This window comes from Rissa tridactyla, chromosome Z (genome assembly GCF_028500815.1).
Source record: "Rissa tridactyla isolate bRisTri1 chromosome Z, bRisTri1.patW.cur.20221130, whole genome shotgun sequence".
NCBI classification, from domain to species: Eukaryota; Metazoa; Chordata; class Aves; order Charadriiformes; family Laridae; genus Rissa; species Rissa tridactyla.
Genome location: NC_071497.1, coordinates 45,854,878 through 45,877,841, shown reverse-complemented (window position 1 = coordinate 45,877,841; position 22,964 = coordinate 45,854,878). Strand labels below are relative to the sequence as shown.

The 22,964-nt window shown below is 40.4% G+C and overlaps 1 protein-coding gene across 1 annotated transcript; it reads left to right on the top strand.

Moving 5' to 3' along the window:
- Positions 1-1,641: 1,641 nt before the first annotated feature.
- On the top strand, positions 1,642-20,606 carry PSAT1 (phosphoserine aminotransferase 1). The gene is made up of 9 exons (XM_054186467.1): positions 1,642-1,741; positions 3,963-4,023; positions 5,105-5,174; positions 6,306-6,511; positions 8,145-8,317; positions 9,389-9,558; positions 13,065-13,193; positions 15,767-15,904; positions 16,544-20,606. Exons 1-9 carry the CDS (start codon positions 1,682-1,684, stop codon positions 16,647-16,649), a joined length of 1,113 nt encoding a protein of 370 aa, XP_054042442.1. The 5' UTR covers positions 1,642-1,681; the 3' UTR covers positions 16,650-20,606.
- The last annotated feature ends 2,358 nt before the right edge of the window (positions 20,607-22,964 follow it).

The window sequence follows — 22,964 nt, the reverse complement described above, 5'->3', positions numbered from 1 at the left end:
AGCTCTGCTTCATGCAGCCACATGTGAGAACCATTAATTTCATCCAAGATATTTGAAAATCGTGGGACTCCGCAAAGCCCATCTGTTTTCAGTCATGCTTGCTGTCTTGTTTCGTTGATTTACTGCTACTGCCTTGAATATCAATTCTGAAAACTGGTTGTAAGGCAGTATATCTCTCACTGAAAAAATTAAAAGAAATTGGATCAGCTGAAGCCTTTCCTTCAGTTAAAACAGCTTAAGTGTATCAACTCTGCGTTTACAGCAAGGTATCTGTGGAAAGAATGGTTTAGTATTTCTGGATATTAGCCTAGGATTTGGCAGACGTCAAGGTAAGTCCCAGCTCTGCCATCCATCCTGTGAAATTAATTAAGTTTCACAGCTCTCCTGGTTTTATTCCCTTTCTATGAAACCCAAGTAGCAATTTGCCTGCAGTGGGCTGTTTGGGGAAACAGCGCACCTTAGAGAAAGCTGGGAACCTGCCTCTCTATGAGGAAAGAACTTCACAGAGAACATGAAGACACTTGGGCACTGTAAAACCACCTCTTCCAAGATTAAATACCCCCTGAAATTCATTGTAACTACGGATTACCATTTTTAATTTCTCATGCATTTGTACAGATTACTTTTGGGACAAGCGCCCCAGTTCTGCAGCAGCAACTGCATGGGGAAAAAACCCACAGTAAAGTTACTGTAGGACATTGTTTGTTTGTTTCTTTCTTTCTTTCTTTCTTTTTTCTTTCTTCCTATCCATTTATCTATCCGTCTATTTATCCATTGATCTATCTATCCATCCATCCATCTGCCAATCTATGCATCCATCCATCCATCCATCCATCCATCCATCCATCTACCCATCTATCTACCCACCCATTGATCTATCCGTCTATCTATCCACCTATCTTTCTATCACCCATCCATCTATTCATGTATCCATTGATCTAACCATCTATGCATCCATCCATCTATCTATCCATCTGCCGATCCATCCATCCATCCGTCCATCCATCCATCTATCCACCCATCTATCTATCCACCCATCTATCCAGCATTGATCTATCCAACTACCTACCTACCTACTTACCTACCTACCTATCTATCTGTTCATCTATCCATTGATCCATCCATCCATCCATATCCTTCCCTTTACCCATCTACCTACCTACCTATCTATCCACCCACGCGCCCACGGCTCTGTGTACACGCCTCCCCGGCCACGCACGCTGAAATCCCCTTCATCCCTTTGCGTCCTTCCCCGGAACCCACCGTTTTTGGCTCATTCGTGTGACAGAAGCCCCCCCGCCCGTGCCGCTGCCAGTGCCGGTGCCCGCGGTGGCGCTGTCGCGGAGGTCGATCCGCCCGGGGGCGGGGGGTGGGCGGGGGCGGGGGCGCGGCCGCCTCGCGCGCCACAACCCGCTCGCGCCGCGCCCCGCCCCCGCCCCGCCTCCGGCCTGATCACGCTGCCTCCTCGTGCACGCGCTGCCTGCCAATGGGCGGCGGGGGCGCTGCCCGAGGGGGTGTGGCCAATGGGCGGGCCGCGCCGGCCTCAAGCCCCGCCCCCTGGGTGTATGTGACAGGAGCCAATGGGCGGGCGGGCGGCGGGGGGTTTATATGGGCGGCGGCGGCGGCGGGCCCGCCGGTGGTCGGCGGCGGAGCGAGCAGGAGCAGCAGGAGCGGCGCTATCATGGAGTGCGGGCGGCAAGTGGCGAACTTTGGGGCCGGGCCGGCGAAGCTGCCGCGCTCCGTGAGTAGGGGCTGGGGGCCCTTTCCGGCGCGGGCAGGGGCACTGCGGAGGGCTGAGGGGGTGTCCTGGTCCCACCGGCGCCGGGGCGGGCGGCCCTGCCGGCGCGCTGAGGGGGGGGCCTCGGCTGGGCTGAGGCGTTGAGGCAGTGGTGGGGGCGTTCTGCCTCCCAGCCCCGCTCCCCGGGGGCTTCCACGGGCGCTGGCTGAAACTGGAAGCTCGAGTAAATAGTCATAAAAAGCGTTGCCGGTGTAGCAGTGAAACCTCAGTTCTTCCCTCCTCTTTCCACACAATTAACTGCCGCGGTAAGTTAGTGGGGGTTTTTTGGAAATGCACCCTAATGTGGTTTTAGGGCGGCTCTCCCAGATTTTTTTATGACTCTGATCATATGGCCATTCATCGAGTGCTGTACCAGTTTTGGGATGGAAAGAAAGCCCTCGGAGCTGCAGGGGTAGCTATGCTGTGTATATTATTTCTCAGCTGCTAAATAACATTCCCTGAGAAGTCTTTACTTAAAAAATGATAATGAGGGTAGCGTAGACTCAACCCTCTGGAAAGTTGCATCAGCAGCCGTGGATTATCCAGTTACATACGGAGAGGGGATGGCTTCTGCCAGATTGTATGTGCCTGACTTTGAACTTAAGAGTTATATATTGTGGAAGGTTTTTGTTCTTTTCTTAGTTTCCTTCATAGTTTTCTTCATTATTTTATGTGTTATTTCTTTAACAAATTTTTTAGGGAAGCACACTGCAGGCTTTTTTTCCATTTCTCTTCTCATGGAAACATCCTTTGTATAGTGTATGCGAAGAAATTCCCTGTTCTGTCTTGAACCTTTTGGTCTGAAAGGGGCTCTTGTTGGAACTGCTGCACTATCAGTGAGTTCTGAGGACTGGGTGTAGGGTTTGAGGAGCGCATAGCTGAACTCCATATTATTAACCTGTTTTCCCCTCTTGCAAATGCAGTTCCCTTACATGGACTCCTGTGTCACCTCTATTGTTTTTACTTTGGTTGTGGGCTGATGCCGCATATGGAGCACTCGGACTCGCTGGAGCAAGAAGGTGGACAGAGCTCTTCATGGCCATTAAAATGGCATATCAGATGTCTATTGTAAGGCATGTGCAGATTGTCAGATAAAGGATGTTACTAACAGAACTATCTTATCGAGCAGTTTAACAAGCACTTTCTAATAGTCTGTGTGTTCCCTTTGACTTTTCCCCCCTTCTCTGGCATGAATAAGCTTGCACATGCAGCACAGTGGTTAAAACTTCACAATCTCTAACATAAAAAGCAGGACAGTTTTTTTCTGTTGACCTGTCAGTCACCAGCTGTTACAGTTGATGGGCCATAACAGATACCCTGTCAGCAAGGTAGATTTCTTGTTCCTGCACTGTCCAGAGCATGAGGTTTCTTGGCAGATCCTGGGTGCATGCTTTTCTACTGGGGCTTCCTCTCCTCCTTCTTCCTTAAGGAGGAACTAAAAATGTTCTGGCTCTCACACGTGAGTGTGCTGAAATTGGAAGCTCCAGATCTGATGGTTAGACTCTTATCAACACTTTGTTGATATGCGAGAGCTACGGGAGAAGAAAGAAAAATGGAAGGCTGAAGCAGCAGATGACCTGGCCAGGGCTCCTAGGAGTGATCTGTGTTTCCTGGCTGCCTCAAAATTTTGCTTTATTTCTTGACTTTGAATAACATAGAGAAGGCTCATCTTCAAAAAATGCAGGACTTTATTCAATGAAACCAGGCCTTGTCCTGTTGGGTCAGCTTGAGGTATCTGATTCCTCAAGCTGACTTTTCTTCTTTGTGTTCCTTAATAACTTGGTTGTCCTCTTTGCAGAAGTCAAGTGAAAGAACACAGGGTGGAGGGGTAGGGATGAGGAGTTAAGATGCCTGATTAAAAAGAGTACGCATATAAACATTAAGTGTTCTGTAAAAGGTTGGGAGTTTCATCCAGCTCCTAGAAATCATTCTGAAATCTGGAAATGTAACTGTTGAAATAAAACATGGTCTCCACAACAAGTGTATGATTTTATCATGCTATCTTATGAAAAGCCTTCAGCTACTGGATGCAACAAAATTATATTGGTGACTATACTTCTGTTAATATCACTTGCCAAGTGTCAGGTTATTGCAATGTGGAACAGCTGGCATACACATGATGCATCAGTGACTCCAGATAATGGAAAAGTCCCTTAATTTATTTGTGAGTTTTTTCTTTTGTTAGGTATTATTAGAAGCACAGAAAGAATTGGTGGACTACAAGGGACTTGGTATAAGTGTTCTTGGTAAGACTTTAAAAATTCTATATTTTTCAGAATGTCAATGTTTAATAAGAGTTCCTGATCTTGGTATTTCATCTCCTTTTCTTTTCTAATACCTTATTCTGGTAACAGGTATGTCCAGAGAATACTTCTTCATACTACTATTCAGCGGGAGACCATAAAAATGATACATAGCCAGATGTTTAGTGATCTAAAACAAAGGACCAGAGACATAAAAGTTAACTAATAATATGTAAAACATTAGTACTTTTGGATCTTCAGGAATGTATACACAGATATACACATACTATACATGTGTGTATATATTTATATAGATACCATATATAGTATCTTATATTCTATGTGGCAAAATGCTTCATGAGTATTTGTTGTATAGCATCCTTCCCATCAGGAAGGCAATGCTGTCCTTTCATAAGGAGGAAGTGTCTTCTGTGCCATATCGGTAGCTGACTGGCTTTCTGGCCTCAGTTGCACAAAAATTTCATGCAAGAAGATGGTTGGTGTTTTGCTAGTCCTGTGAAACTATTTGGTTGCTAAAAGTAGAATGTGCAGTGTCCCTCTCTGCAGGACTGTGATTCATGTTTAAATTGTATACTCTTACAGATGGAAGAAAGAATATGGATATAATAAGGACACTTAATACTAATTCCTTTTAACATTTAATTAGGATTACTGCATGAAGAAGCCTTGTTAAAATTAAAAGAATAAAACAAACCCTGTACCTTACTCTATACTTCTGATGGCATTAGTAGCAGAAAACATCTGTAGAACAAGAAAAACTTATGCCTTTCTAGGCAGTATTTTTTTTTGCACAGATGTAGTTGTTCTTGGGGGTAGTAAAGTCATGTGAATGCCAAATGTGAGTGGACTGGATTTGCCTGGATCTGGACAAGGCTGGAGGTATAAGTCTTCTATGGGTATTTAGGAACGCTCAGCAAAAACAGTATGATTTGGAACTGGGAGTGGCAGCCTTTAAGCATTTTGGGTCTGTAGTGTAAAAGGTTTAAAGCTTAACACAATTTTTAAATAGCGTTCATGTATTACCATTTTGTTTCATGTTACTACTTCTTCCTTTCCACCCAAGAAATGAGCCATCGGACTGCTGATTTCACAAAAATTTTAAATACAGCTGAAAGTCTCTTGCGTGAATTGCTGTAAGTGAATTACTTTCTGCTTATTTTTGGTTTATGCTTGTGCCAGTTGCATGAATAATGACTAATGTGGAAACCCTTCCTTGAAAGCAGCTGTTTGTGTGGTGGGTTTTTTGTTTAGATATTGTGTCTGATAGAGTAATAGTCTTGGAGAGGACATTGGTGTTTTCTTTGTCTGAAGCGGATTTATTTGAATGTGAGAAAGGGCTTCTATGAGGCTAAGAGGCTCTTTATGTATCTACTGTATACTGACTAGTTGACTTTCCTCTGAAATCTTAATTTTTGCCACCTTCATAGAATTCATGAAAGGCAGCATCTTTCCTCAAGAAATGAGCGGAAACAGTAGAAATACGTTCTCTAGTGGTAGAGGTGATCTGTACATTACTTGTCAGTCTGATTTTACTAACATAAACTCTATGGATGTGTGTTAGAATCACTGATCAGAAGCCTTTTTCCTATTTGTAGTATGACCCAAATTTAAAAGTTTGAAATAAATATATGGTGTATTAGAACTAATGTTCTTATAGTAGTTAATAATGATGATCATATAGTATCAAGGCTGACTCTCAGTCACAGCCAGAATTATTGACAGAGGGGTTTTTAAATTAATAGTTTGAAGAAGTAATTTTGGGGAACTGTATGAACAACTCCTTATGGCACTTGCTTTGCAAGTACAATTTACTGTACAGTTGCACTTCCAAATTGAAGGGTATCAATGCTGAATTCTACTGTGGGCACTTTGGTGTGAAGCTCTTAGCCTGACAGAAAAGCCACGAAGCTAGCAATAGACAAAATTACAAGTTAACATTAATTCTGCTGGACTAATTTTCAAGTTTGTGTGTACTATGATAGTAGAGCTACCCAAGAGTAAACTTGTTTAATCCTATCCAAGGGGGGGGGGAAGCTTGTTTTCAGCAAATTTTTATCAGTAACATGTATAGCATTACTCCTAATACTTGAGTTGTTACTCAATACCAGTGCTGAAATAAATTAATGGGGTTTTGTCTAATCTCTTGGCAAAGAATCTTCTAAAATGACAGTGTTCTTCCTCAGTTGCTCTTAAATGTATAATATCAAGTAGTATGCATCCTTTGTCTTCTGGGAATAATATAAATGGTTATTTCTTGCATGCAGAAATATACCAGAAAACTACAAAGTCATTTTCCTCCAAGGAGGTGGATCTGGTCAGTTCAGTGCAGTCCCACTTAATCTTATCGGTTTAAAGGAGGGAAGACATGCAGATTATGTGGTTACTGGAGCTTGGTCAGCAAAAGCAGCTAAAGAAGCAGAGAAGTATGCCAAAGTGAATATTGTTCATCCAAAACTAGGAGCCTATACAAGTAAGTTGATGATTACATCCATCCATGTGAATGCTTAGCTTTTAGAATCACTCTGAAAATTGGTTCAACTCAGCTGTTGGGTTACTGAATATTAACTAGTTATAGACTTGACTGCCCAGCACTCAAAAGATTGCCTTCCACGTCTCTCCATGTTCATCACTGGGATATGTGTTAGATGGTTTAACTGTCTCCACTGGAAAAGAATAGTGAAACTAGACTGAGCAGAAAATAAGTAGCAGGAAGCAAATGTGTATTGGAGGGAAATGGTCTGGGCTGTCTGATTTTTTTTTTTTTTTCTTTCCTTTTTTTAGTTAACTGAGCTCTTAAGCTATTTGCAGGGATATTGCAAGGTATTTCATTTTCGGGTACACCCAATAATGACATTGTTCTGAAATTTAGAAGTATGTCTAGGGTGCTGACCTTAGTGGCTGGGGAGATTAAAGACCTGCGTTCTGTTACCTTCTTTCAAGGGTTCCCAGGTACTTATCTTCCCCACCCATGTATTGGAATAGGCAGTTGGCTCTGGAATAGAAGGGGTGTTTTCAGCTCCTCCTCTTGAAGCTTGTTACTGGATGTGACATAATCTGAATGACCACAGGTTAGAAGGAAGAAGGTCGTTAACTGTAATTAAGGCATTGGGAATTTTTATGAGAGTGTGTTTCAAGAACTTTTTAAGTGCATAATTTGTCAATGGATATACATAAATAATTCTTGGAGCAGAAATACAAGTTCTGGTTTCTACTCCTGCCAGCCACACTTACTTTTCTTCCCTCTGGTCCTAATTATAGTGTTTGAACTGGGAAGAGTGGCAACAGGAAAGACAAAGAGTATCCCCATACGAGTTAGTGTTCTAATCACCAGTTAGTATAGTAAGTTGGAAGATAAATTTATATCCTATGAGGCACAACAAGGAATGGAACCTGACACTTACCAGTCTCGGTGAGCATATTCACCATTTGGTAGCTGTAGATAAGGGGAAAGGCAGTAAATAATGGTGGAGGCAATAGCAGCATTTCTTCCTCCTCATGTTTTGGAAGAGAGAAGAAAGGAAGAGCAACCATTTGTTCTGTGCAAAACCTGTTCTGTGCTGTCAGGGCATGCCTGTATATTGCCTGTTGACAGAGGAAATCTTAGTTTTGTAAATGAGTTGCAAAGCTTAAATGGTAGGTAGGTTACGTTCAGCTTGGACAAGACTGAAATGTTTCTGGGGATGCACAGAAGCACAGCTTTAGGGAACTTTGCCAGTGAGAATTTGTGTGCTTCAGTGGTTCCAAAGGCATCAGGAGGATTGTTGGAACCAGTGCCTGAGTTCCTCTGAAATGGTGTTTTGGATCCCTAGGGCAGTAGTTTGTGGTCTGGGATTCAAAACATGATGAAAATCCCTTGAGGAGTAAGGGCTGAAAACTGGAAGGGTGTTTGCCAGTTTAATGATGGCTCGCCACAAAATTTTGGGAATGCACTGGTGTATTTTCTTTGCAGATAAATGATATCTTCCTGGTAACAAGACAATTAATACTTCATGCTGCAAAATTGTTCTGGGTTTGCACTGAATTCCCGTGTTCAAGTAAAATTGCATGCCAGGAAAGTTACTTGTCTCTAGTGACCTTTGGCTTTTTTTTTCCGTCTGTCTCAGACATTCCTGACCCAAGTACATGGAATCTTAATCCAAATGCATCTTATGTCTATTACTGTGCTAATGAGACTGTTCATGGTGTGGAGTTTGACTTTGTACCTGATGTCAAAGGAGCAGTCTTAGTTTGTGATATGTCCTCAAACTTCCTGTCCAGACCTGTGGATGTTTCCAAGGTACAGTATTGGACACAGTGGCTGCACAAAGCATTTTTGAACTTGAATGCATATAATTAGGCACTTTGAAATGTCCGGATGGCTAGAGATGCTGAGCAGTGGAATTAAGGAAATAAAATTTCTTAATTGGGTATCTGATGGTGGAGACAAATGTTGGAATTTAGACATTGAAATTTCAAGCTTTATCTGTCTCTTTTTTTTTTTAAGTACAAACATTGAACTATGTTGACATTGTTCATGTTAATAGCTGTCCGAGATTGTTTGTCTCCTGTGGTCTTCACTAATGCTGTAGCTGAAAAAGATATTTTCTGAATCATATTTAGTCTGTAGATAGTGTATATGGCTATAGCAGGGATACTGTGAATCAGAATTTTTGATCCTGCCTGTTAATGTGGAAAATCTGTAACCCCTTTCAAACTGCTAAAGGTTCCTGTGCCTCACCATTACTGTGTCTGTTTCATAGATAATACAGTTGCAGAACATAATGCTTACTTATGTTTGTAAAGTGTGTTATAAGTGGGAACTGTTACTCACTAGTGAAGTGGTGCGTCTGACCTTTCTTACCTGTCTATAGCAAAAATAAGGGGCAATTATTAGTGTGTTGATCTTGGCCTTTTCTGATCTGCCTCTTTGAACAGGTGTATTATATGATGCCTGTTCTGAAATACCAGATTGGCTGAAAATACTGTGATCTATGTATTAGTTTATTTTAGTAAATTTTCTTGGAGTAGTGTGAAATGGCGACAGGCTGTCTTGAGAATTATTTGTGGCTACTAAATAAATATTTAGCAAATCATTGGGAAATTTGTTGTGATGATCTTCCTCAGTTGAATGAAGATACATGATTCTGATAATAGACATACATGGGATAACAATGGTAGCTGTAAGTGCACTTTGAAATCAGAGCTTGTAACTCTTCTCTAACCTAGAGTTTGCCTATTTTCAACACATTCTCCAAGCTGGTCAGCTGAGTTGTATTCCTGTTGTATAACGATACTAGTGTATGACTCAGTTATAAGATCTACTAGTCAATGCATGTAGCAAAGTGTTCTTTTCTTTTTTCTGTTAAAGTTTGGAGTGATTTTTGCTGGTGCTCAGAAGAATGTTGGCTGTGCTGGAGTTACTGTTGTAATAGTACGTGAGGACTTGCTGGGATTTGCACTGAAAGAATGCCCTGTAGTACTGGATTACAAAACACAAGCAACGAACGGCTCTTTGTATAACACTCCACCATGCTACAGGTAATTTAGCCAACTATTCAGTATCTCTTATTCGGAAAGCTACAGCACTGCCATCTGCTGCTGTTACCGAGAAAAGTTTCAGAAGTTCAGTATTTGCTTTCAAGTCACTGATATGTTGCTGTTTCACATGATTCCTTTGAAAACATGGGAAGTGTCCAGCCATGTGACTGTTATAGGCTTTGATGTTCTGTGGGACTCTGCCATAAAGGACATAGTATTTTCAGAAGTAAATATTATATTGTCATAACTCTGGTGTAGAAGTTTCAGGATCCAATTCTGACTTGCATGAACACAACTCTGATCAATTCAATGGTGATGCTTCTATCATTGCCAGTAGGTAATTTGGCACTTAATCTTGCTTCTTGAACACTCAGTACAGATTTGATTCAGTTTTTTCCTGACGTTGTTCTCAGCAATTGAACCACCAGATCCCTGTAAAATATTTTTTTATTTTTTCTGAAAAGGCATTTAATCATTGCTTTGCTTTATTCTTAGTAGAACGTTCCTTATTTAAGTACAACTTCAGTGTCTGACTTGGAATCCAAAAATAAAATTGGTGTAGCTTCAGAATCATTGCTAGCAACCAATATCATAAAATTGTCATGTACCTGGTGATTTCATATATGCAAGAAGCAGAACAGACTACAGCTTGCTCTTTTAAAATTAGTATCTCATAGCTTGTGATAGCTAGTGAAATGATGCTTTGCTACTGGAATATTTAGGTGTTGAGCCACTAGTATTTACCTATTCTTAATCTGGCGCATTTTTGTACCAATGTCCACCAAATGGTTATTTTAAAAAAGAAAATCTTCAAACCAGGTGTTCTTTTTTCCAGAAGTATCTTTAATTACTTTGAAAATAATGATTTCAACTTTTAAAGATAAGGTTTCTTTTTGATTCAGGTAACTTGATAGTGCAATCTTATATTGTTGATGTTTAATCTCAGCTTTTATAGCTTTTTTTTTTGTACATGCCAGAATTTGCAAACTTAAGTTGCCTACTGATGTCCAACAGATATCAAATGCACTGTATAGGTATAAAGTACAGTGATTTCTGTGTGTAAAGCCTACCTTAATGCCATCACTTACTTAAATTCAGTAGAATTTTAAGTGGTACTAATTGTATCTTTGAATCTGCTGATTCTCACTATGGGGTTTACTATTGCAATGACAGAGAGAGTTATCAAAAGAACAGTAAATCTTGTGAGCATATGTCTATTTTAGACTTTACAATGCACAACTAGTTTTCACATGCATACTGTAGAGTATGTAGTACTCTTGCTGTCAGCCCGTCTGCCCTATTGGCTGAGTACCCCTAGTTTCCTCAGGGCTGGTGTCTAAGACAAGAATTAACCTTAAAATGTTTCCAGACTTTTGTCTTCTTTCTGAATGTAGCTTTGTAATGTGGACAGTATGTGTCTTTTTCCCCCAATGATTGATAAAGCCTCTGTTTCATGATCAATTATTTTTCCGACTGCCGAGTCACACATACTGTTTTGGACACTGTGTACTTGTACGTGCTGGGTTTTAAATCCAGCCATTCATGTTTTCCAAGTACAAAGCTATTTCCATTTGAAAAACCAAAGTTCCACTTAATCTCAGGACTGAACATAGTATTGCTCCTCTGGTTTGAAAAGCAAAACAGATTAAACTCTTCAGCTTTATTTTAGTCACTGCAAAGAACTTCTGAAAAAAAAGTGCTGCCTTAGCTATAACTCAGTGTCTGCTAATGACGTTAACAGGGTAGTCGTAGATTAAGGGAGAAGAAAATGAAGTTGGACTTTCTGGTCACTGTCTTGCCAGACTTCACGGCATGCTGCAGACCCACATTGGAGTACACTGCAGAATCCAGAATGTAACGCACACCGAAATGTTGGCAGGGTGCACATCTGTTTGGCTTAGCTCTAAATGCCTGTTTCAGTTTTTGTAAGGAACTGGCAAAGCTTCTTAGTTCTCTCTTTCTTTACTCCTTTCCTTGCACTCTCTAATAGTTTGCTGGCAAACAGGCAGGAAATATTAACTGAATTAGCAAAAGCTACTCCAGCAGGATGTTAAATTAAATTAAGGTGATGCTAATGGCTTTAACCTCTTGGTGCTACAGAGCTTGACTTCTTGACCCAAATCTGTTCTGCTGAAATTAACAATGAATTTCCTATAAAAGTCTCATTTCCAAGCTCCAAGGGTTTATTTTGCACTTAAAATTGCCCCGGAAACATTATTTTAACTGACATGAAAGAAGGGTAAAAGACTTCAGCTGGCTGGGTTTTGTTGATGACTCTAAGGCTGATGTCATTAAATCTTTCTTGTCCAAGAATCTTCATGCAAGGAAGTGAGGGAAAGAGGTAGATGTGGCCTGCGTATTTGGCAACGGCCTAGGCTATAATTCACTGAAATAGTTTACATTGGGGTAGTTGGCAGTGTGCTGTCATAAAGGTGGCAAGATTGTTCTCTCAAAGCTATAAGGTGCTTTGCATAAAAGACAGTCTGTAACCTCCATTATCCTGCAGTCTTTCTGCAGTGTTCAAGGATTTGATGCTGGCATCCACTGAGAAATTAAAAGTAGCAAAGTTTAAAACAGCCTCCTGCTAAATTTTGTGTTAGGGAAACTTGTAGGGTAATGTTCTCTGAGCACTCCCTTGGAATCTGTAATGAAGGGATTAATAAAAGCAAACTTTTTGGAAATATGCCATTAAAAACTTGTGAACAGTTTATTATGTAAAGTGTTGCAGTCGTGGGAAATGCCTGAACTTGAACAAGCTGAGTTTTGTAGCAAAAGCACAAAGGCAAAAGGCCTGGGGGATTTTTTTATGTTGCGCTTAGTAACTAGCATTGAAATACTTGGTCCCAAGCCACGTGATGCCAGTAGGCTTCCAGATCTCTGCTTAGAACTTGAATGGTAATGAATAATTAAGTGTAATACATCATCATTTGTTTTGCCAAACTTCACTGTTCATGTGGTGAAAAAGGTCTTTTTAGGCAGAAATGGAACTATAGTTTTTATTTAACATTTGTGAAAATGGGATTAGATTTCTGTCGTTATTAATGTATGTATATTCACCCCTGCATCTTTGCTTGAGCAGCTGCCCAGGGTGGATGCTACTAACTTTTATGCTAACTCTGGCTCTTTCTAGGACTTGACAGGCAGTTGTGTGGTCAGTGAACTGGTGGTCTGTGCAGCATGTTGGGAATGTCTTTGGGAGCCTGGCAGGGCTGCAGGAAACCTGCAGGACTTGTCCTTCTGTGGTACAAAGGATTAAGTTTGGTCCAGCAGATTTGTGTAGCATTTGAATTTCAGGATACTTCATCTGTGTCCAAAAAACATTACCTGCTTGTAATTGTCATAATTAGTAAAATAGTCCAGATTGAATTGTTAATCTTAAGCACCCTAAAACCGTATATAACATTTTGTTGCCGAAACATCTTGTGGGCTATTAAACAGGACTGTTATTTTTTCTGTGGTGTGTCTTTTTTAAATAACCTGACTGAAAATGTTCTTTCCTCTTGCAGTATTTATATCATGGGATTGGTACTGGAATGGATAAAGAACAATGGCGGAGCTGCAGCTATGGATAAACTTAGTTTAATCAAATCACGAATGATTTATGATATTATAGACAAATCTAATGGATTCTATGTGTAAGTTGCTATGCTTTTCCCTTGGTTTCAATATTTGTTGCAGATCCAAACATATTCATAACTTTTAAGAGTCTGATTGTGGCATATTTTTCAGGTTACCTTTTCAGTATGTAGAAATTTTGAGGAATCCTACAGGAATTATCTGTGCAAACCATTCCCTTGACAACTATCCAAGGATGAGTCTCATTCCAGTAGCAAGAGCTATTTCAAGTTATCCTGTATGGCTAAGTTGTGAAGCATATTAATAACATATGTTCTAAACGTAATAAAATTCAGGAGCCTAGAAGAGTACAAAAACCAGATACACGGATTCTGGCTTGTATGCTTACTGAATCTTAGGGAAATACAGGCCAGGGAAATACAAAGTGGCTTGTAAGAAGTTGTAGAGACCACTTTTGCATCGTATTCTTCCTACCATCTCTTTCGGTAGTCAGAGTGTTCTTTTTCTCTGTCAAGCAGAGCATATTTATTAGCTAATTGTGCAAAGTTCAGAAACACTTTGCACTTTGTGAAATAGAAAGAGGAAGATCATACCTAGATATGGTCAAAATTTAAAAAATTTTCTTTATGTAAAGTTCAGTTATTTTTGATGGTTTTCCAAAGCAGATTTAACCCTCTGACTTTTACTTAGTGTTGCAAGGTACTTTTGAGCTCATAGGACCAAAAATATATTGAGTTAAAGGTTGATGCTGTAATTCAGAATAATCCTAATACTTGCCAAGCTCAAACTAGGAATTGACTATGAAACTACAAAATATTTTCTTCTACCTTTGGTATAAAACCAACTGTTTTGGGACCTAATTAACTTTCAAATCAGAGTTAGGGTAGGGCAAATTAAATGTGGATTTTAAAGTAAAGCTGGCTGCAACCATAATTGGCAGGGGTGTAGTTTCATCGTAATACTTAATACGTTCTGCTTATCCATCTAGCTAATGAGAACAGCTTTGCCTTTAGCATTGTCCTGATCAGGATTGTGATCCTACTCAACTGAAATCCTGAGGGTGTTTTTGTAAATGTCAGTAAGCAAATGAAGCTTTCAAAAAAAAAAAAAAAAATTTTGTGACAAATAGAAATCTGTTTCTGGCAAGATGGTCTGTAAGGCTGTGAGTGGGAAATGCAATGCAGATGGAATGGTAAATAGTCAATTGGGAAGGCAAAGCAAGCTTTGTGAACTGAAATGTGTCTTATTAAGCAATACAGTTAAGACTGTAGGTTTTTTTTTATTGTGCCTATGACTAAAAGGAAGACTTATCTGAAGCTTCCTTCCCAGCTTAAATGTGCTGCCTAATCTCTGGCATACTCTACTGGGTAAGCAGTGTAACAAGCCATTTAGTGAATGGAGACTTTCTTCCACAAAGTGCTCTGTGCCATTTTCAGTTTGCTTTCCAAAGTCTGTGCACTAACTGCATTACATTGGATTGCCTAATAGCAACTGGATCTTCTAAAAACTGTAGTGTAGCTACAGATATTCAAATATGGGAATGCTTACAAGAATAGTGTTTTCTTGGTTGCATCTGAAGAAGAAAATTTGCATAGGCAGATATTACGATTGATCTTCCTTTTCTCTTCATAATGGAGATCTCTGTACGAAGGAACAGGGGAAAAACTAATAGAAGAATTATACCCATTCTTTGTCAAATAGAATGATAATAGGTATGAAATTTACATGCAGTTTATGAGAGAACTTATTCCTAATGAATCCTCGCAAGAATCTACATCACAACCTTAGGAAAGAATAAATCTTCAGGCTTCAGATCTCCTGTGTTAATAAAAAAATATATAAATATCTCCTTTGTAACTACAAGCATAAGAAAATATCTGTGTTGTGTCCCCCACTCCCATGTTCTTACCTTCACAAAATAATTGAAGAGAATTTTTGCTTTAAATGTATCTTGAATTTTCTACTTTAGGTTAAAGGGAATTTTAAGTTATTTGAGCTGTGATGCACCTGATACATGTTGTGGCCATGTATACAATGCAAGGTTTATTCTAGAGATATCTCTTGTCTAGTATTATTCAGAACCATGAACATAAGTAATGTAGAGGGTGGACAAAACCCACTAACAGAAGTCTCTAATGTCCATGGAAATTTCCTTATGTTGTGTTCTTATTTTTCCTTTATCTCTGTTTAGCTGAGCCAAGCTCAATTCTGGTAGCACTTGTGACTAGCTAAGTAAAAATAAGTGTGTCAGTCTTTGAAGATAAAGACAAGAAACTGCTTGAAACTTAAAGTTCACTGTAACTAACCTCACTTACTCTGGAGAGTGGAACTGTCTGCCATGGGTGGGGTGGTAGTTTTTATTATGTTTTTTTAATGAGGTCTGTTTACAAGCCTCCTCTGCATTCCTCTGGGGCACTTTTGAGTTTGTCAGGAAGGGTTAATAAGCCTTCCACTTACTGTTTCTGTTATTATACTTGGGTAAAAAAGGAAGGTTGCTTGCTTTCTTTTCAATTACGCAGGAATGATTTTGGTGCTAAAAAGATGCAATTATTCACTTCCTGAAATTGTATATAGCTGAAAATGTAAATTTAAGACAAAATGGGTTAATCATTACATTCTGCAACTTTTCTAGGTGTCCAGTGGAGAAAAAGAACCGAAGCAGAATGAATGTCCCTTTCCGTATTGGCAGTATCAAGGGTGATGAAGCACTGGAAAAGAAATTTCTTGAGAAGGCTGTGGAACTTAACATGATATCTCTGAAAGGGCATCGGTAAGTATTAGAGTCAGATGAAACCCTTTCCTGTACAGAATAAACTGTTACTACAGTGATACAGCAACAGACACTGTGCCTTGACTTACCAGCACTTCTCACTCATAAGCTGTTCCTCATACTGTTTTGGCATCGCTTGGGAATAGCGATCTAGAGATGGTAATCAGAGACTGCTGGTGGATCAACTACTGCTTAGGTGTGGTGGGGCTCAGAGATCTTTCTCCTTAATTCTATTTTCTTCTCCAATTTGATAAATCTGGCTCTGCAAATGCCAAAGAACGTGACTCTTGAGGTTAGATTCTGTCATTAGATTCTGTCATAAAGCCTTTAATTACATGGCTTGTCAACCTGGTTGCAAGAGTTCCTTCCCACGTTCAGTGGTGTTTGTGGATTAAAAAAGATGACTTTTTAATGTCACATGGCTACAGTGTTAGACCTGTAAATAACTAATAAATACTGAATTTCTCTAGATTGCAAGCTTGCCTTGAAGAATTAAATGTTGCTTCTCATTCATACAAAATGTGAATCTTATCCCTTTGGAGTAGGCGTAGGTTTGCATATCTGTGAATGTTATTAACGTTTTTTTTAGATTTTACAAAGTCTTTCTATTTTTTTTCTCCCCTCCTCTCTTCAATTCAGATCTGTGGGAGGAATCCGTGCCTCTTTATATAATGCAGTGACTGTAGAAGATGTTCAGAAGCTTGCAACATTCATGAGAAGCTTCATGCAGATGCATCAGTCATAAATGCCCATGGGCTGGAGCCGTGCTGCACATCTATGAAATAAAAGCTAAAGGGTTTGAAAGTTACTGTGGTACTGCACAGCTGTAGCACACAAGTTATATTTTCTTTTTGTTCCTGTAGCTATTTTAGTTAACTGCATGGGATTGATGCCCAATCTTGCAATTGCTTGGCAGCCTTGGCCTCACTGAAGGTGAGGATCCCCAGACTGATCAAGATTGGTTCCAAAATTTGCAAAACAGTATTCTTAATGTGTAGTTAAAACATGAATAGCATTATAAGATGCTATGGGTCTGAATCTGTTTCATGTTTCTAATCAAAAATGACTTCTTCAGTGATGCCTTGTTTTCAGTAAACTTCAGGAGGCAACATTTGTCATAAGCTTTTTGTAATGATTTACAAATAGTCTGACCGCACAGTGAAGCGAGAACTAACATCAAGTGTTCTTTAGCAATATCTAGTTGGTTTATCAGATATATTCCAACATTATACCACCAGCAATATTTAGGAGTTAATAACTGTGTTCTTAACTTGAGGACCTTGCCTTCAGCCTTCTGCTCCCATGCTTAAGTATTAGCATAAGTTCCTTCTAGTAATACACATTATGGTTAAAGTCTCTGTAGAACTGAGCCTTTTTTCATATTATCATTTATTGGTTTAAAGCTAAGATACATGAGCCTGTAATTAAATCAATTTATAAGATTTTTATTTGGCTATGCATTTTGTATGTTAAACTTCTCTAGGTTCTTAATTTTAGATTCTTATTTTGGAGTGTGCGTATTTTGCTTCTACCAAAACCTTGTTTTTAATTTGTTAAACTTGTGCCAAACTGGATTGCTCTATTCTGCTCAATAGGTCTGTGGCTTTCTCTGCACTGACTTCCTAGCCAAAAGTGCAGCAGACTTTCTTGTCTGGAGCTTCTTAAATGTCTTCTGTTTCTAATAGCTCTAGTATTTTCCCTGCCTCTTCATTGCTTCAGTTCTGTAGCTTTCTGTCTGTGGAGTTTTGCCCAGCTGCAGTAAATACAAGTTTTGACTTCTGTGCCTTTTCCTGACACTACATCACACTTCTTGTCCAGCTTTCTTACTTGATCCCTCTGGCTTATTCCAGACTTTGGTATTTTGGGCTAGAGAATGAACTGTGGTATGCGAAGGTCTACTGTAGTACCCTTGAGGTGCTTTTTTCCTTCTCAGCCTGTGAATTTACTGCCAATGACCATATAGTGACATTAGCCTCCTATTGTAATGTATGTGGAAGCTATCTGCTAGTATCATAGTGTTTAGTATTACTGCAGCTGGTTTCAGATTGTAAACTCTCCGGTACAGGATTGATATTTTTTGATTTTTATGTAACACTAGTACACTGGTAACAATTATAATAATGGCCTGTCCCTTTCTTGGTGGAACTTCACAGCAAGTTAGTGGATTTGTGCTAGGCTTGAGTTACATTCCTATCCGAAAAGTCATCATTTTATGACTACTGTTTTGAGATTTCTGTCAACTTAGTGTAACTTAAAGTAATTAAACAAATCAGATGAAGAAAATAAGACTTAATCACAGCATGCTGTGAAGTACCAATGTTTCTGAAGCTTTTGGTTTTCTCACTTTCAGAAGGATGAGAAGTCATGCATAATGTGTATTAAAATTTTAGATTCCAGTATCATCCTTTTCCCTAAAAAGTAAGCTTTCCTCATCTATGTTTTCTTTCTGAAAATTTTCTTTCCTACAACTAGCACAGAAACAAGAGTATGAAAAGGCTTTGAGAACCCTTTTTGCCCTGCCAATCATGGAGATCTAATTCAGGTTCCATATTAAGCTTTTTAATTTTCTAAAATTCTACTTTCTCCAAACTTTGTGTACTTGTTTTTAACAGTAGCTGTGGTTAAAAATCCCTCTTTCCAAAAGTTAGTCAAGCTTTCTATTTTATAATAGCCTTGTGTTTGCCTTAGCATGCACACTTTTATATGTGATTACAAAAAAGCTTGCACCTGCTGTATGCAGCTGGTTCATGAACCAACAGGGAACCTCTTTGCTGCTTCTGAATTGTGCCTAATATCTTGTCAATTAAAGACTTTTTTTAACCCAGAAATGCAATAGTTGTTTAACAGCAAAATGCAGAGTGAAGACTACAATAGCAGGTAGTGATTGACTGAATATCATGTGAGGGGGATGCAGGAATGCTGGGAAGACTGTAGCATGTGCTGAATGAATTAGTTACTTGATTTGTTTCAGACTTAACCATGTTGTACCCTTCCAGGCTGCATCCCTGAAGATGTAATCAAGGTATTGAGCCATGATGGATGGAGAAATCCCACTTTTTCCTCATCAGATTAGGAGGAGGAATTTCAGCAGAGGTTGCTGAGAGTCCTGGTCTGTTTCCTTTACGTCAGCACTTCCAAACTGGGTAAATAATTGCAGTGTTTGGAAGCAGGGGCTCTCTTTGTGCGATAGGAATGTTCCTAAGGCATTCAAAGGTGTTAAAAAAATAGAAGTAAAATATCTGAGTTTGTGCATGTAGAGAGGGCTCTGTGAGATGAGCTCTTCTCAATGAACAGTGCTTTTGATTCCCCTTCTAGTGAGTTGTCTCTATTCCCTCTCCTGGTTCTTGTTCTTGTGTTTGATTTCACAAAAGCAGCTACTGCTGTTTTCTTTAGTTTGTGGTATAGAAGTCCCTGGCCACCGTCTCTTCCAGGCCTGGCCTAAAAAGAGAAAGCTGCTGAGGAGGTTGTGCACTCCCTCTCTTCCTGCTCTGCACAGTAAGTAGTGCTTTAGCCCAGGTGAGAAGAACTGTAGATCAGGAAGGTACCCTGTCACAGGAGACTGTTGCTTGTCAACAATAGGGTCTTTCTGTGGCAATTGTGATGCCATCTCTAAACCTGGCACAAAAGAATTAAATAAGAATTAGAAGTCTGGATTGCTGCATCCTTATTCTAATTCTAGTGGGGATAAATAATTCATGTGGACAACAGTGTGGACAGTCCTGACGGTGTGTCAGCTGACACTCTGTAGTTACATTTTCTTCCTTTTTTGTTTACTCCTGTTTTTCTTTTCAACTTGTAACTGGCTTAATATTTTCAGATGTACCTGGGGATGTTTGGATGTAAAAAGTTTTAGCCTATTCTTGACTTTCAAATAAATGTTTGGATGAAACAGGAATAAAAGACATCATACACTGATGGATTAGAAGTTGTCAAAGTATGCCAAAAGCATTATTAGGTCTGGCGCTATATTGTTGTATGATTAATGTTTGCTGTATTTAATTCTCTGGATAGAAAATAAAATGAGGGTGAACCTCTTTGTATTTGATAAGGATGTACCTAATTAAAAAGTGAAATGTTACAAGGTTTTACATTAAATCAGTCACTTTAATTGGAAAGTGGTATCTCCATTCCTGTTGGTAATTGGACTCTTGATAATTTAAAACCAGGATTCATGACAGTCTGTGATAAATTCGTCCCTTTTAGGCTAAAGAAGCTAAGAAGTTATAATTACTGATGGATTACTGAATGGTTGGAGGAGTGTGATCAAAGAGATGCAAGGAGATACATGGAAGAACCAGTAGCTTGTGAAGATGTATTTATTTTTTTGAGTAGCTAAAGGATAAATGTGTATTTGATGTGACAAAACAAAAGCTGTACCGTTTCTGAAGGATTTGAATTCAATCTCCCACCTTTGCATTATGCATAAAAAGCAAAAAACGGAGTGTTTTAGTAAATGGATTAATTACAAAAATGATATGAAGAAATCACATGCGGAAGGTTGAAACTTGTTAAACTATTACAAGAGAAATTACCATTAAACTGCTTAGAATTTATAATGTAATGAACAAATCTGAGTGTGATTCTTTGTTTTAGTTCCATGATATAAACTGAAGACACTTGAGAGACATATTGCTAAAACTAGGGATTGTATTAACAAATGCTTCTTGCTGTATAACTGAATAAATATTTTTCCATAGCATAAGCAGTTGGTTTTGGATTTCAAAGAAACTGTATGAAACTTTCAAACTCTGGTGCTAAACTTTGTAGCTGGGCAAACCAGAGCTGTGTTAGCACTTCCCTGCCAGTGTAGGGTCATGCTGTCTTGCAGCTTTTCCTCCCTACCAGGGCAGCCCTAATCATGCTGGGTTTGGACACGTTTTTATTGTGAAAACAGACCTCCTGCCTTAGAGCTAAGCAGGTGTTAATGCTTGTCACAGTTGTGATTGTGCTTCACCTGCTGCCCCAGTACTGAGAGTTGTGTGTCAGATCTGGTCCCTGTATCAGGACTGAAATTAAAGATTTTGGCTGTGGAGATATTTCAGTGAGCCACCTAAACTGTAACTCATCCTTCTTGGTATGGCTTGGAAGCTTGTCTTCAATCCCGTAAATCTGGCTGGTGATGTGAAGTAGTTTGAGCTAAGACAGGACATTGCTCTGGTGGTGCAAGGGGTCCTATGATCTGTCAAGAGAAAGTCTGACAGACATTGACAGCAGAGTTATGTGCTCTGTGACTTCCGTAGGAAGCATTGGACCAAACTGGTGGTGAAGTATGTGCAAGGTGAATGCTGGGTGACAGCTGGTGAAAAGGAGGATATAGAATCATAGAATAGTTTGGGTTGGAAGGGACCCTTTAAAGGTCATCTAGTCCAACCTCCCCTGTCACGAGCAGGGACATCTTCCACTAGACCAGGTTGCTTGGAACCCTGTCTAACCTGACCTTGAATGTTTCTAGGGATGGGTCATCTACCACTTCTCTGGGCAACCTGTTCCAGTCTTGCACCACCCACACTGTAGAAGGAAAAAAAAAAAATTGTCCTTGTATCTAGAATGAATCTACCCTTTTTTAGTTTAAAGCAATTACCCCTTGTCTTCTTGCAATGGGCCCTGCTACAAAGTTTGTCCCCATCTCTCCTATAGGCCCCCCTTTAAGTTCTGAAAGGCCCCAATGAGGTCTCCCTGGACCCTTCTCTTCTCCAGGCTGAACACCCCCAACTCTCTCTGCCTGTCCTCATAGGAGAGGTGCTCCAGCCCTCTGGTCACTTTTGTGGCCCTCCTCTGGAAGTGCTCCAACAGGTTCATGTCCTTCTTGTGCTGGAGGCTCTAGAGCTGGATGCAGTACTCCAGGTGGGGTCTCACCAATGTGAAGTAGAGGGGCAGAATCACTTCACTTTGCTGGCTACGTTTCTTTTGATGCAGACCAGGATATGGTTGGCTTTCTGGGCTGTGAGCGCATGCTGTCGGCTCATAGAATCTTCAAGGTCTGAAAGGACCTTTGAGATCATCCAACCATACACACACAAAAAAAGCCCCTACAATCTCTGCCACTAGAGCATGCCCTGAAGTGCCACATCTAGATGTTTCTTAAACACCTCTAGGGATGGTGACTCAACCACCTCCCTGAGCAGGCTGTTCCAGTGCCTGACCACTCTTTCAGTAAAGTAATTCTTCCTAATATCTAACATGAACCTCCCCTGCCACAACTCCAGACCATTTCCTCTGGTCCTGTCATTATTCACTTGGGAGAAGAGGCCAACACCCACCTCTCTACAACCTCCTTTCAGGTAGTTGTAGAGGGCAATGAGGTCTCCCCTCAGCCTCCTCTTCTCCAAGCTGAACATGCCCAGCTCCCTCAGCCTCTCCTCACATGACCTGGTCTTGTGAGCCCTCACCAGCCTGGTAGCTCTCCTCTGGACATGCTCCAGCACTTCAATGTCCCTCTTGTACAGAGGGGCCCAGAACTGAACACAGCACTCGAGGTGAGGCCTCACCAGTGCCCAGTACAGAGGCACGATCACTTCCCTGCTCCTGCTGGCCACGCTATTCCTGATACAAGCCAGAATGCTGTTGGCCTTCTTGGCCACCTGGGCACACTGCTGGCTCATGTTAAGCTGGCCGTCCACCAGCACCCCCAGGTCCTTTTCTGCCGGGCAGCTTTCCAGCCACTCTTCCCCAAGCCTGTAGCGCTGCTTGGGGTTGTTGTGACCGAAATGCAGGACCCGGCACTTGGCCTTATTAAACCTCATACAGTTGGCCTTGGCCCATCGATCCAGCCTGTCCAGGTCCCTCTGTAGAGCCTTCCTACCCTCAAGCAGATCAACACTCCCACCTAGTTTAGTGTCGTCTGCAAGCTTACTGAGGGTGCACTCAATCCCCTCATCCAGATCATTGATAAAGATATTAAATGTCCAGCTTTTCATCCACCAGTACTGTCAAGTCCCTCTTAGCAGGGTTGCTCTCAATCCCTTCATCCCTCAGCCTGTATTGATACTGGGAGTTGTCCCAAACCGTGTGCAGGACCCTGTACTTGGCCTTGTCGGACCTCATGGTGTTCTCATGGGCC

Excerpts from the sequence above, each read along its gene's own strand:
- PSAT1 (XM_054186467.1), top strand. The coding sequence starts at position 1,682 with ATGGAGTGCGGGCGGCAAGTGGCGAACTTTGGGGCCGGGCCGGCGAAG. Across the intron at positions 9,559-13,064 it reads AACACTCCACCATGCTACAG|TATTTATATCATGGGATTGG; the intron begins GTAATTTAGCCA and ends TTCCTCTTGCAG. Across the intron at positions 15,905-16,543 it reads ATATCTCTGAAAGGGCATCG|ATCTGTGGGAGGAATCCGTG; the intron begins GTAAGTATTAGA and ends TCTTCAATTCAG.